Consider the following 13,561-nt stretch of genomic DNA (forward strand, 5'->3'; position numbering starts at 1 on the left):
CTGGTCTGAACATCTTCTCGATGCGCAAGTTGACCGACTGTTAAGTTGGGCGCAAGAAGAGAGGGTTGGATACGTCTCTGTACCGATGTAATAGGGGGATACATTGGGTTTCTCATTTTGTTTTATCCCCAAAGATAGCCTCCACAAAGTTCTTGTCGACTTGGGCTTCTTGTGTGTCTATTTTGAAGTGCTCTGTGGCCTTTAGGAGCAGGTCATTTTATTGTAACTGGTTGTCTGCCGAGGAGTCAGCCACCGGTGGGTCGGTGTGATTTGGGGACTGATGACTTGTACGTCCTCATCATCATATTATTGGTCCAGGGCCACTGTGTCCCCTTCATCCTCTGGGTCTGTATATGCCAGGGTGCTGGGAGCATTACATGGTATGATAATAAGTGTCTTGCCCTAGGTCCTGATTTGAGGTGGAAGCCTGCGTGGAGTCTTGACTGGCTTTTTTGGTGGCCTGCTGAGTGACTGCTGTCCCGCTCGGAGAGGCTGCTGCCCCGCTCTGTGGGGTTCCCTGAAGATTGGAGGACCTCAGGGTGGTAGTCAAAGAAATTAATAAAGCAGGACATCGTCCTCATAACTTGTTCCGATGTCCATTGTGAGGAGCTCGGCAGTACAGAAGGAGCAGGTGTAGGTGGGGGCTCTGGGATAGGGGATTTGTTATGGTGCAAAGCCCCTGAGAGTGCCCTCTGGGGTAGTGAAATCACTGCTTTTAGTAGCTTGGACCTTTTCCATCAGGGACGTCAAAGACTTGTGGTTTTGCAACCTTTGGGCCTTTAACAGGGTGTCAGGAATGTGTTTTTTGATTAACTCTCTAATTCAAGCTCTTTGTGCTTTTTTTGGAGACAGTCGACACCTCTTTCGATGCCCGATCGTCGGCACCCGAGGACTGTAGGTTTAGATGCAGTGTCGGAAACTGACTTTACCCTCTGGCCTAGCGGACAGGGAACGTTAGGACCTCCCCTTCGACGCCGCACGTGGCCTATCGGTCTGCGGCGTGGTCGATTTTCAGCCATGGGAGGTGTTCTTTGTGCGATGAGACTTGGCAGTGCTTAAGCCACCGGGTATCATCCCTGTCGCTCAACCGCCGGCCTGCCTTGTGGGGTCGGGTGCTCGCACGTGGGAATCTGATGGATCCCGATCGCCCTCAGCGTCACGCCGGTGCTACAGTCGCTGGAGGCTCCCTAGACGTCCATGGCAGCCTCAGCCTGCATGGCTTGGTGGGCCCAGCGTTTGGTCTTGCGGTCCTTTAGGTTTTCTTAGGCCTGAACCGTTTGCAAGACTTGCACTGTCCATCGCCGTGATCCCTGGGGAGACAAAGATTGCACACACGGCGCAAGTCTTTCCAGGGTAACTTCCTAGTACAGGAAGGTTAACATTTAAAGGGTCTGTTTTCCATCATGTATGGGGGTGGCAGCCTGGCGAAATAGTTGGGAGGAAAGGGGAATATACATTCTGTTAATGAGACTAGAATATGAACCTCCCACCACTCTCCCTACTGTGCAGGGCCGAGGCCCGTAGGCACTTCGGAGGCCGTAGACAAAGGATTGTCAAGACGGGTGTTGCCGTCGTCGATTGAAAACATTTCCTGAAGATGTCACCGAAGATCCTGCGGTAACCTGGTATCGAAAGGACAGAAAGAAATACTAGAATTAAACTTTTGCTCAATGTCAGCCAAGAAGGAACTCTGCGATATGAGTCCGACTATGATGGCGGAAAAAAACGGAGGGACCTCGATGCGTGAAACACCACGGGTACAACAGATATCACACTGGGGATAGTATTACTGGCACGCCCTATCGACATCCCTTTGAGTTTTGAAAACAAAAACAAATACTCTGCAGTTAAATGCCGGCCTATGCATAGCATGTTACCTGAGCATATTCCACAAGCCTCAGAAATATTGTTTTTTACTGTGTTGCCACTTTACGTTTATAGTTTGTGCATTGCTTTTGACTGTTAAAGGGTAAAGCGTTGCGATGCTCCTTTTGAGAGCGCAACAATATATTACAGTCATGTACATACTTTTACCTGCATGTTTTATTAAAGCCTCCAAGAACTCTTCCACAGGGCTGGTTCTGAAAATCCCTCCCAACACCCCTGGGCCAGATAGATTCCTATAGAGAGGCTAAAGTCGGCCATTCAGGGAACCTGAGAACTATAGAATTCATCAGTTCTAAAATACAGTGGAGATTGTTTTTAGAATATGCACTCACTGTATTGATGGAGCATCAGATCCAATTAGGGACTCCATTTCTTCTGCCATATACACGGAAGGGCTTGAAGTACCAGAGCTACTTCCCAGGAACCCATGGCGTGGCAGCGCACGTGGGGACATGGCCATAGTAGGCCCCGAGCTTGACTGAGAGGATGAACAATCCAGGAGGCGGGTAGATCGGCGCACCATCATGGTGAAAGCTTCTTGCGCTGCCTTTCTAAGAGGAACAAAGAAAAGCAACAAAATCAGGCCAGCAAGCAGTGACTTTTGTAATTGCAAAGCACAGTTATGAGTCCATGGGTAACAAATGCCTACGATTAACATAGAATCCATGTTCAACACATGACCTAGAACACATTGATGCCTCTGGTTCCACATGCACAACTTCAAGAACGTTGCCTCAGGTAGCCATCATACAAGCGAGTCTGGGAGTGCCCATTCATCCAACAGTTACCACTCAAGCTTTAATGCAGTAGGGTATGCATCGAGATTCACAGAGAAAACCTAGATGGGAAGCAAACAGACCACCGTTCAATAGAACAGTTACAAATTAGATAGAATGGGGAGGGTACAATTAAGATAGGCATTAGCAACTCAGGGTGTTATTGTACGAGAGAGACATTTAACCATAAAATAATTTGCAGAATATGCCAACACACAGACATTTCACCACTAGTTGATCCCTCGCCCCTCCCACCCCATTTATCTCCGCTACATTCTTCCAAGACGCTTTCATGTTGCCACTAGAGGGTTCCTTGTCATTCAACGGAGGGATGGGATTGAAACACCAGACTGCCACGCCCAGAACACGAAAGGTCACTTGTAGCCAGCCTTCCAAGTATTAAGATGTTCAGACACAAGTAGTTTCCTGTAACATCAGTGGGTGGAGGTTGAGCAAATGGCCATTGACAACCAAAATACTCATACACAGGGTTCAAGCCAGATGGACACCTTAATCGACTGGCACCAGGATATAATCAGCTCCACCAATATTACTTTGTCATAAACAAGAGTTTTTTTATGTATTCCCTGCCCTTCAACCCACACCCTGCCGGGTAATGTATCAATGCTACAAATATAAAGTCATGTCAAACAGTATTTCAAGGTGTGATTTTACATAAAGTGTTCTTCTGGTGCGCGCGCGCACACACACCCTCTAAAGTTACCAGGATTTAAGCATAGGTACTACAGAGAATGTGTTCAGTATTCTTTTAGATGTGTAGGTTTGTCGTTTATTTTTCCCCCCCTTTTGTCAAGGACAATGTTCTAGTCCTATATATGTATATGTCATAGGAACAGGGCTCCTGTGAATTTGTTCCAACAACTGAGCCGTCAAAGCATGTGGCATAAAAGCACTTTCAAACATGCGACATGTAGGTGCCCCGGTTGCCCACAGTGCTGCCGGTGCATGGGTAGCATCCACGTCTGGAAAAATCACAATGGGGCCAGACAAGTGCATATCGGTGTTCAGAACCATGTAAACCTTTGAGATTGAGGAGGAAACTCGGGTAAATGAGTAAGCCCACTGAATGGAATTGAGATGGTTGATTTTAGGAGGAAAGGTAAGAAGAAAAGATTATAATTGGTGTTGGTCTTAAATAGGAATGGTTGACATTGAAGTGCTCAACACGTCCCATGGTATACACCCAACAGCATCCTCACCTGCTATAGCAGACCACACTTGCACGTCCACGTGCCCGGTTCTCCTCTTTCGGTGCGCTTTCCCACTGGTGTAGTAGTAAATGACAAACCACATGAGGGAAAATTCAAAAGTTGTTAAGCCGAGGAAGGGGCGTGGCCTGGAGCGATGTGGCAGCTCCATTTATGGCTTCCGCATGGGTCCGCGGCCATAATCGTGATATTGCTGGTTCCTGCCATGCTAGCCGCTAGCACATCATGAGAGGACACACAGGACCTCCCCCTACATCACCGGCTGCAACCTGTGTGCTCAACGGCCCCAGGATCACAGAATACGCAGTGAGGGAGAGCTCCTCCGGTGCCCGCACTGCAATTCAAAATGGCGGCCGCAACTCTGTGTCCCTGCCCCCACGTCCAGTCGGCCTTGCCTCGGTCAAGCTCTGGGGTTTGGATTCCCTCCGGCATGCACTAACAGTGCGCTGACGCCACCTGCCAGCTTCACCCAGCTCCCATGTGATTCTGTGTGGATGAAGCTCCCGCCTGCACTCCCAGCCGGCCCGGATCCCACGGCCCGCATCATCAGCGCTTCCACCCGGACCAGGTTGCCCATGTGTGCCACTGGAGGAGCCCCATAGTGCCAGTGCAATCCCGCCTGCCTGAACAGCTGGAGGGGCCCTGACCCGTTGGTGCTCTCCACCCGGACACGTCTGCCTGCATGAGCCGAGACGCCCCGGCGCCCCTTCTTGCTGGAGCCCGGGGGATCCACTGAGCGCAGGTGACGCACTAATTTCGCCTCTTCCCTCCCGTCTGCCAGCTTCACCCGTGTGGGGGCCGCCCCCACTCCCAGCGGGCACTGATCAGACTCTGTCAGCCATCAATAAGGCTCCGAGTGCCCGGGGATGACGTGGACAGGAGCAACAGCAGAGTCAAGCTTGTCGTCAAGAGCCTGGTGAGCAAGGGGGCCCCTAGCCCAGCTCGGGGGCACCGGTGCCGCTGGATCCTTTGAGCTCGGCGGAAAGCGGTCGCAGGGCAAGGTAAAGGCGACCAAGAAAGCGGCGGTGAAGAGCAAAACCCCGGCAGCAAAGAAGCCTGCTGGTGCTGCCAAGAAACCCCAAAAGGCTCCTGCCGGAGTCAAGAAGAGTCCCAAGAAGGTGAAGAAACCAGCAGCAACCAAGAGCCAAAAAAGCCCACAGCTGCTCCAGCCAAGGCCGCCAAGAGCTCGCAAATGCCAACCTCGCGCCGTGACATCAGCGCCCCGGCTATTCTCCCTGGTGGGGCCTCTCAGCCCTGGGGACCCTGTGGGGGCTGCTCCCGCCGCACCCTCTTCTGAAGCCAGCCTCCCCACTGCAGCCCGAGTGCCGCCAGCAGATCCATCACCCCTTCCCAGTGGGAGCCGGGGACAGCATTCCGGCTACTGATGGGCACCCTCCTGGAGGAGGGGCTCCTGGCCATCAGCAGCAACGTGGCCGCAGCGCCTGGGAGGGGAGACTCGCTCCACTCAGGTAGGCCCAGGCCACCCCCTGCTACAGCGCCTGGGGGTCCTGCCTCCTCACTCTGGCGCAGGGTCCTCCGCCACCAGTCTCCACCCGAGGACCCCTTCTGCTGGGAGTGAGCTGGTTTCTCTGAGGCCCAGCCCCCTCCTGCTGACTTAGCCACCCACCGGCTTCCTGGGGTGCCCCGGCCCAACCCCCATTTTTGCCAGCAGGAGGAAACCTGCCCATAGCACCTACAACCTAGCTTCATACAACAGAGGGCAAATCATAGGCCCACAGCCATCTTGCCCTGCGTGCCTCCTCCACTAAGGTAATCTCGTCGCCCATTAAGGGAGTAGAAGCACTTCCCGCCCACGCAACCTCCTGGGGAGCCCCGGCCCACTCCATCTCCCCGGCCACCGCCACCCCCGGATCCTGCAGTTATTGGCCGAAGCCGCCGGACGCTGTCACCGGGCTGGTTCCCCTGGAGGCGTCCCTCACTTTAGAGTCATGACTTAAGCACTGAAAACCTCCAAATCAGCTGACATCTCCACTATCCCCCCCCCAAACTCACACCTCAGAAAACCTCCGAAGACAACTCCGAAGACAAAGGGACGCTCGCAACCAAAGAGGACCTCCAGGCTTTCATGTCCGATTCATTCAGATCCTGCATGACTGAACTCGCCACTAAATTAGAGCAAACAGAGCAGCGGGTCAGCGACATTGAGCATCGGATGGGGGAGGCCGAGGAATTGGCCGTAGATCATTCTAACTCATTAACTGAGATGCAACGCACCATCCAGACACTAATGGACAGAACCGAAATCCTTGAATTTAAGCAGGAGGACATGGAGAATCGCTCCCGGCGCAACAACCTCCGCATCCGCCGGGTGCCTTCAGAAATTTCTGACAAGGAGCTCCCTGAATACGTAAGTACCTTCTTCCGGTCTCTGCTGCCTGACCTGGACGAGACGCAGCTCCTACTTGATCGTACCCACATGCTGAGCCCCTGCCAGGGTTCCGACACAGACACCCCTCCGGACGTAATCACAAGAGTCCACTTTTACACCACCAAGGAGCCCATTTCAGCGATAGGCCGCTCAAGAGATGAACTCTCTTTCCAGGGCTCCCCACTGCAGATCTTCCAGGATCTCTCCCCTCTAACTCGCCAGAAGTGCAGAATGCTCCGTCCACTCGCGCTTTTCCTGCGAGACCAGCAGATTCGCTACCGGTGGCTGGTTCCCACGGCACTACAATTCTCGTACAGGGGCACTCCCCGCACCATCAGCCACCTCGACGATGCAGCATCAATCCTGTGCCCGGACTCCCGTGGGGGCACAGAGCCGTCCTTCCCAAGCCAAACAAGTCTTGCTCAGGACGCAGCCTCCCCCAAACCGAAACGGGCCCCTTGGTCAAGAGTGCAGAGAAGCCGCAAACCCAAATGATGAGAGCGGACATCCCTCCCTGAAGAACACATAGCGCAGTAACCACTAAAACTCTCTCAAGCTCGCCGCGGACCCCATGCGGTCCATACCCTCCTCCAGGGTGGATGTCGCCATATTACCCCTGGAGAGAATTTCTACCATGTTGGCTTTGTTGCCCGATGACAACCTGGGAGGCCGGTGGAGCCACCAACAGTTCAAAATCGGTCCCCCAGACTACAGTTGGGACCTCCCGTTGGAGGCCCATGTTGGAAGTTGAGATTTCCCGTTGGAGACCATTTCTGAAAAAACCTTCAGCCACAGGAAACCCCAAAGCAGCGGATTCCTCGCAGCTATGGCTGACTTAACTCACCCCCAATCCCCAACCCCCTGCAGAACACGGACTCGGAGCACCAGCCCTGCATCTAAAATTAAAGCTCACTACTCTGAACGTCAGGGGCTTGAATTCCTCACTGAAGAGGAAATCTGTCCTGCAAAGGTTACAAAACTATGGGACCTCAATCGCTTTTCTACAAGAAACACATCTAATCCCAGCAGACTTTTCTCACCTTACTCTTTCCCCTACAATTTCTGGCATCCAACAAAACCAAGAAGGGAGGTACCGCCATCCTCTTCGCAAAGGACTTGAAACCCCAGATCCTAGACTTGCTAAGATGCCAGGAGGGTCGCTTTATGGCGGTCAAATGCATCCTCCTCGGCCAACTTTACACCCTCGTCTCAGCCTACGCAGCGAACGAGCACCAGGAAGGATTCTATCAGGATCTGGAAGATTCCCTCCTTCCATTCATTGAGGGGCAAGTAGTCATCGGAGGAGACTTCAATGGGGTCCCGGACCCCCTCAAGGATAGATCCCAAAGCCCAGGGACCTGAAGTTGGCAACAGCCCTGCTCCACTTGTTTTGCACGCGGAAAATCGTTGACACCTGGGAGGGTGCTATCCCAAAAAGAGAAAGACTTCACCTTCTATTCGTATGTGCACCGTACTTTCTCTAGAATCGACCTGTTGCTGGCCTCCCCCCAGATCCTAACCTTCACGGATGTTACAATTGGCCCCCGGATCCTTTCGGACCATGCCCAGGTCTCACTCACCCTGCGGGTCCATGTCCCAGATCCTCCTCCCCGCCACCAGTGGAGCCTGTATGACCCCCATCTTAGGGGACATGGCAGCGAGAGACAATCACCAGAACAATAAAAAAACTTCTTCGCTGAAAACCGTGATGAGGACACCTCCCCAGCTAACACTTTGGACGCCATGAAAGCAGTGCTTCGAGGGGAATTGATCGCCCAAGGCGCCGCGTTCCACAAACAGAAGCAGGTGGCCCGCGCTTTTTTGGAAGCCCAAGTCCGTGAAGATGAGGCCACTCAAACGAAAGGGCTGGTCCCCGAAATCTTACAGGGTCCTACGAATGGCAAGGAATAGGCTTGAGGCGCACTATGCGATGCCACAGCAAACCTGCTAACCAGAACCAAACAATGGTACTACGTTCATAAAAATAAGGCCAACAAGCTGCTTGTCAGTAAACTGGCTAAAGAAAAGAGCAGAAATACCATCCTGGGCCTCGCGACTCACAGGGGACGATTCACCACGCGGATCATGAGAAACTGCAACTGGCTGTCGCCCACCAGACGGAAATAATCACAGCAGTCCAGCGGGATCCAGACGAGAAGCGTTCCTATATCCAAGAGGCGATGCTCTCGCTCCTGACTTCGGAGGCAAGAGAACAACTTGAAATGCCCATTACAAATGAGGAAGTGGAGGAAGCCATTAAAAGCTTGAAGCCCAGGGCCCCAGGCCCAGAAGGATTCTCTTTGCGATTCTATAAACTCTTCTGCCCCCATTTAGTGGCCCCCCTGACCCGCCTCTTCAACTCGTTCGCAGCCTCTGGAACGGTTACCCCAACAATGCAGCTGTCCATCACGGTCCTCATTCTCAAGCCTGGACAGGACCTCCAAGAGAATTGTTCGTACAGACCCATCTCACGGTTGAACTTGGACGCCAATATATACTCCATGATCCTGGCCAATCGCCTTGTGCACATTCTCCCACGCATTATAGACCTGGATCAGACCAGGTTTATATACCACAGGTCGACAAAATACAACATTCGCAGGGCACTGGATCTAATAGAGGTCGCCAGTCAAGTCTCCCAACAACTGGCCCTGCTGGCACTGGATGCAACCAAAGCCTTTGTCACGTCTCCTACACCTAACACCCCTCTGCAAGTGCCACACCCCCACCCTCGGCCTCTTGCCGTCCCACTCGCTCACATACACACCCGATTGCACGCACGTTCATGCGCCCGTACAGTCATCACACCCGGGGGCTTACTCATATACCTGGCATTTACCTTCCCTCCCGCTCCTGGCAGTTACACTGGAGGCTACCACATCACCATGGTGCCCTGAATGGACCTCGGAGGATCCGCGCGTCACGTGACTCTCCATTGCAGCAATACTTTCGTATCACGTGATTACTGTCATCCCCATCACGTGATACGTCCTCACAACTCCGTATCACGTGACTTCTGCCATCCCCATCACGTGATACGCCTGCATTGGTTAAAAGCTTCCGGAAAACAATGAGCGTCGCTTCACAGATGTTTCCACCTGGATTCCGTGACGCTCGTTTCGCTTTTGACTTTACGGATTTGCTCGACCACGTTTTTTTGTATCACGGATTGCCTTTGCCTTGACCAAGTATTGACTTTGGATCACCAGTTACCGGACTACCTTTACCCAATCGGATTCCTATTTGCCTTTGCTTCTTGTTACCTCGTTTTGGAACTGTTGGTCTTCTCGCTGCCTGACCATTGGACTGTCGGTTTACCCTACAGATTTTGTTTTTTGTCCTGGATTCTTGGTCTCTGGCCTCACGCTGGGCGCTTGCCTGTCTACATACCCACCATCTGCCCTCCACCATTTGGGGAATTCCCAACGCCTCTCTGCTGTTATTGAGCATCTTTTCCAACACATTAGGTAAGCCATTTCGGATCATTTCCCTGGGGTTCTGCTCTTGCCAACTGCTCTGTGCTTATCCTATTGCCTTACAGCGTTCGAGGGGTCCTTTACCGGCTGTTCCCGAATCCAGGCCTACGAACCACTTCACCTGTGGCCTCAAAGACCACACAGGCAGTATTTCTGGTGTTGTCTGTGCAGTACTTGGGGACGGAGGTATTCTTACTCTGCACGACCATCAAGTCTGTAACAGACTGTGAAGCCTCTGGCTGTCGGAGTATGGATCCCTCCGCCGGGGACCCCGTGACTGCTTTAATGCAGGCCGTAGCGGCTCTCAGGACTGACATGGCCACAGCCACAGCCGCCATTCACCGCCGCCTAGACCTCCTATAAAGCGCACATCATTCTCCGTCTGCGGACATCGAGCTTAGGGATACCACCCCTCCAGTCCAGGCCACACCTGCTCCTGCCCCTGTATTGATCCCAACCTCCTCTCCTCTTGCTGCCCCAGAACGCTTTCAGGGAGGAGACCCACGGACCTACCGCACCTTCATAAATCAATGCAGACTCCATTTCTTGTGCAGACCTCAGGCCTTCCCCTATTCGGTTACGAAAGCCGCTTTTCTCTTGTCTCATCTATCAGGCATAGCGGCCACTTGGGCAAATCCGTTCTTAGAGGGCAACCATCCCGTCTTGTACGATTTTGAGCTTCTGGTCACAGAGATGGCTAAAGTGTTTGATACCCGCTACAAGGCCCAGGTAAGGGACCTGGAACTATTGGACCTTACACAGGGCAAACAAACATTGATTGAGTACATCACCCGGTATAACAAACTCGCCGCTGAAACCTCTTGGCCTGAGGAAAAGAAGGCGATCGTGTTTTACCGAGGACTCAGTGGTGCTATGAAGGACGCCCTTTCGGTGGTCCCTGCCCTTCCTTCTGTTTTCACAGACCTTGTAGACCTTGCCCTACAGGTGGACGCCCGCAAATCCGAACGAAGGATGGAATCCACGTTTGGGCAGCCATCTCCAGCACCATCTTCCGTCGGTTCCGAACCCATGCAAATAGGCGGAATCCGCAGTCCCATAACACAGTCAGAACGTGAACGAAGAACCAACAACGCTTGTTTCTATTGTGGTCTAAACGGACATTATGTAAAAGAATGCCCCCGCCGACCGAGAAATAAAGTGCCGGGTTTTCAGAAGGCTCGCCCATGATACCGGGGGCACCGGCGAGCCCATTCACGACCCCCCGCTGACCCTGCATTTGGTCCTATCAGACCTATTACAGTACAAGCCCTAACCCACCAGAGACATCATTCACGCTGTTCAGATAGTGATCGACTCCGGAGCCACGGGTTGTTTTATGGACATTGCGCTAGCACATCGTCTTAATCTACCTCTGATCCAAAAGGACCACCCCGAACCGGTACAGGCTGTTGATGGCACTTCTTTAGCCTCCGGCCCGATAAAACACCAAACCGTACCTTTGGAGGTGGTCATACAAGGTACCCACAAGGAACACTTGTCTTTCGACCTCATTACCACACCCCAGTTCGGGGTCATATTGAGAATACCCAGGTTGACACACCATAACCCTTTAATCAACTGGGGTACGGGACAAGTGCTGTTTGAGTCAGAAGAATGCCAACATTTTTGTCTCATAGAACCTGAGTCACCCTCATCTCCTGCCTCTATTCTCGGCGCTATGGCTTCCTCCCATATCGGTGACACGACACCTGACGGCACGTCAGCCCACACCGTGGGAGCCCTTATGGCAGGCATTCCCAAGGAATACCATGATTACCACATGGTCTTTGATAAAACCGTAGCGGAAGGCCTATCTCCGCATAGGCCCTACGATTGCCCTATCGACCTCCTTCCAGAAGCTCCCATACCGAAGGGAAGGGTTTACTCGCTATCACCATCCGAGGAACAAACCCTAAAGGACTATATACAACAGGCCTTACGTTTGGGCCATATTCGGCCGTCCTGCTCTCCGGCTGTCAGTCCTATATTCTTTGTACCAAAGAAAGAGGGCGATTTGCGCCCATGCGTGGACTACAGGCGGTTGAATTCCATCACAATAAAGAACAGATATCCCATCCCACTTATTTCCACGCTCCTGGATAGGCTGACTAAGGCATCGATCTATACCAAACTAGACCTAAGAGGGGCATATAACCTGATCCGAATACGGCGCGGTGACGAATGGAAAACCGCGTTTTGTTCCCGACAGGGGTTGTTTGAGTATACCGTAATGCCCTTCGGGCTTTGTAATGCACCTGCAACGTTCCAACGTTTCATCAATGACATTTTCTCTGATATCTTGGATACGTATGTGGTGGTCTATCTAGACGACATCCTGATTTTTTCTTCCTCTTTGGAGGACCATGTCTCTCATGTCAGGGAGGTCCTATCACGCCTCAAAAAGAACGCATTGTTTGCCAAACCCGAAAAATGCTCGTTCCATGTCAGAGAGGTGGACTTCCTGGGTTTCCATATTTCTCCTGGGGGGCTATCGATGAATCAATCCAAAGTCCGTGCTGTCACAGAATGGCCAATCCCTGGCAACACCAAAAAGTTACAATCCTTTATCGGCTTTGCTAATTTTTACCGACGATTCATAGTTGGGTTTTCTTCCATTGTATCTCCCTTGACAGCATTGACTAGCCCTCTTGTCCCTTTTATCTGGACCTCCATACACCAGAAGGCGTTTCATACTCTTAAATCTAGGTTTGTCTCAGCCCCTGTGTTGCAGCACCCTGACCCAGACTTACCGTATGTACTAGAAGCAGATGCTTCTTCGTTCGTCCTAGGTGCCGTGCTGTCCCAACCATGCCCTGCCACGGGCTGTTTACATCCGGTTGCTTATCATTCACGGAAGTTCTCCGCAGCCGAATCCCATTACACGGTAACTGAGAAGGAACTCTTGGCCATAAAGGATGCCCTCCAGGTATGGCGGCACCACCTCATGGGGGCAAGGCACCAGACGATAGTGTACACAGACCATAAGAACCTCCAGGACTTGGCCTCGCTTAAATGCGCAAATAGCAGACAGGTGCGTTGACACTTGTTCTTTGCTGCTTTTGACTTTGTGGTTAAGCACAGGCCGGGTTCAGTCCATGGCAAAGCTGACGCTCTTTCTCGCTCCCCTGGGGGGGAAACGTTGCCTCTGTTCCCAGACACGGTGTTAGGAAAGGGCCATGTCATATGTCTATGCACATCATCCCCACCCATGCTTACGGCCATCAAGCAATGGGTTTCCCAACATCCACATACACTCAATGAATGGGATATCGTACTTCAGGAGGGGTTGCCATTCGTCCAGGGTAGATTGTACCTTCCCACGAGCGACGTCCGCAATCAGGCGCTTGCTTGGTCCCACGACGCTGCCGTCAACGGCCATCCAGGGCAGCAACGTACTCTTGAGTTGATACACCGTTGGTGTTGGTGGCCATCCATGAGACGGGACATAGAAAACTATGTTAACACCTGCTCAGTATGTGCTCAATGTAAGGCTCGTAGAGGACGTCCCTTGGGTTTACTCCAACCGCTACCCGTTCCCCCCAGGCCTTGGCATACCATCTCCATGGATCTTATTACAGACCTACCACGCAGACAGGGCTATGACACCATCTGGGTTATAGTAGATTCCTACACCAAAATGGCCCGCTTCATCCCCTGTACCGGCACTCCCTCAGCCCTGACCCTTGCCCGTCTGTTCTTTAAGGCTGTTTTTTGTCTTTTCGGTCTTCCGCAGGTTATTGTATCGGATCGTGGGTCACAGTTTACTTCCTGCTTCTGGCGTGCCCTTACCAAGCTCTTAGGCAT

The 13,561-nt window shown here is 52.4% G+C and overlaps 1 protein-coding gene across 1 annotated transcript in view; it reads right to left on the reverse strand.

The window, feature by feature from the left end:
• Positions 1–13,561, reverse strand: part of STAG3 (STAG3 cohesin complex component) — a 2,261,782-nt gene that overhangs the window by 2,204,631 nt on the left and 43,590 nt on the right. Inside the window, exon 2 of the mRNA XM_069646424.1 lies at positions 2,220–2,438. Within this exon, the coding sequence (XP_069502525.1) occupies positions 2,220–2,413 (194 nt within the window). The 5' untranslated portion in view covers positions 2,414–2,438. The remainder of the gene's footprint in view (positions 1–2,219; positions 2,439–13,561) is intronic.

Source organism: Ambystoma mexicanum, chromosome 1p (genome assembly GCF_040938575.1).
Source record: "Ambystoma mexicanum isolate Mex_15411 chromosome 1p, UKY_AmexF1_1, whole genome shotgun sequence".
In the NCBI taxonomy this organism is placed as follows: Eukaryota; Metazoa; Chordata; class Amphibia; order Caudata; family Ambystomatidae; genus Ambystoma; species Ambystoma mexicanum.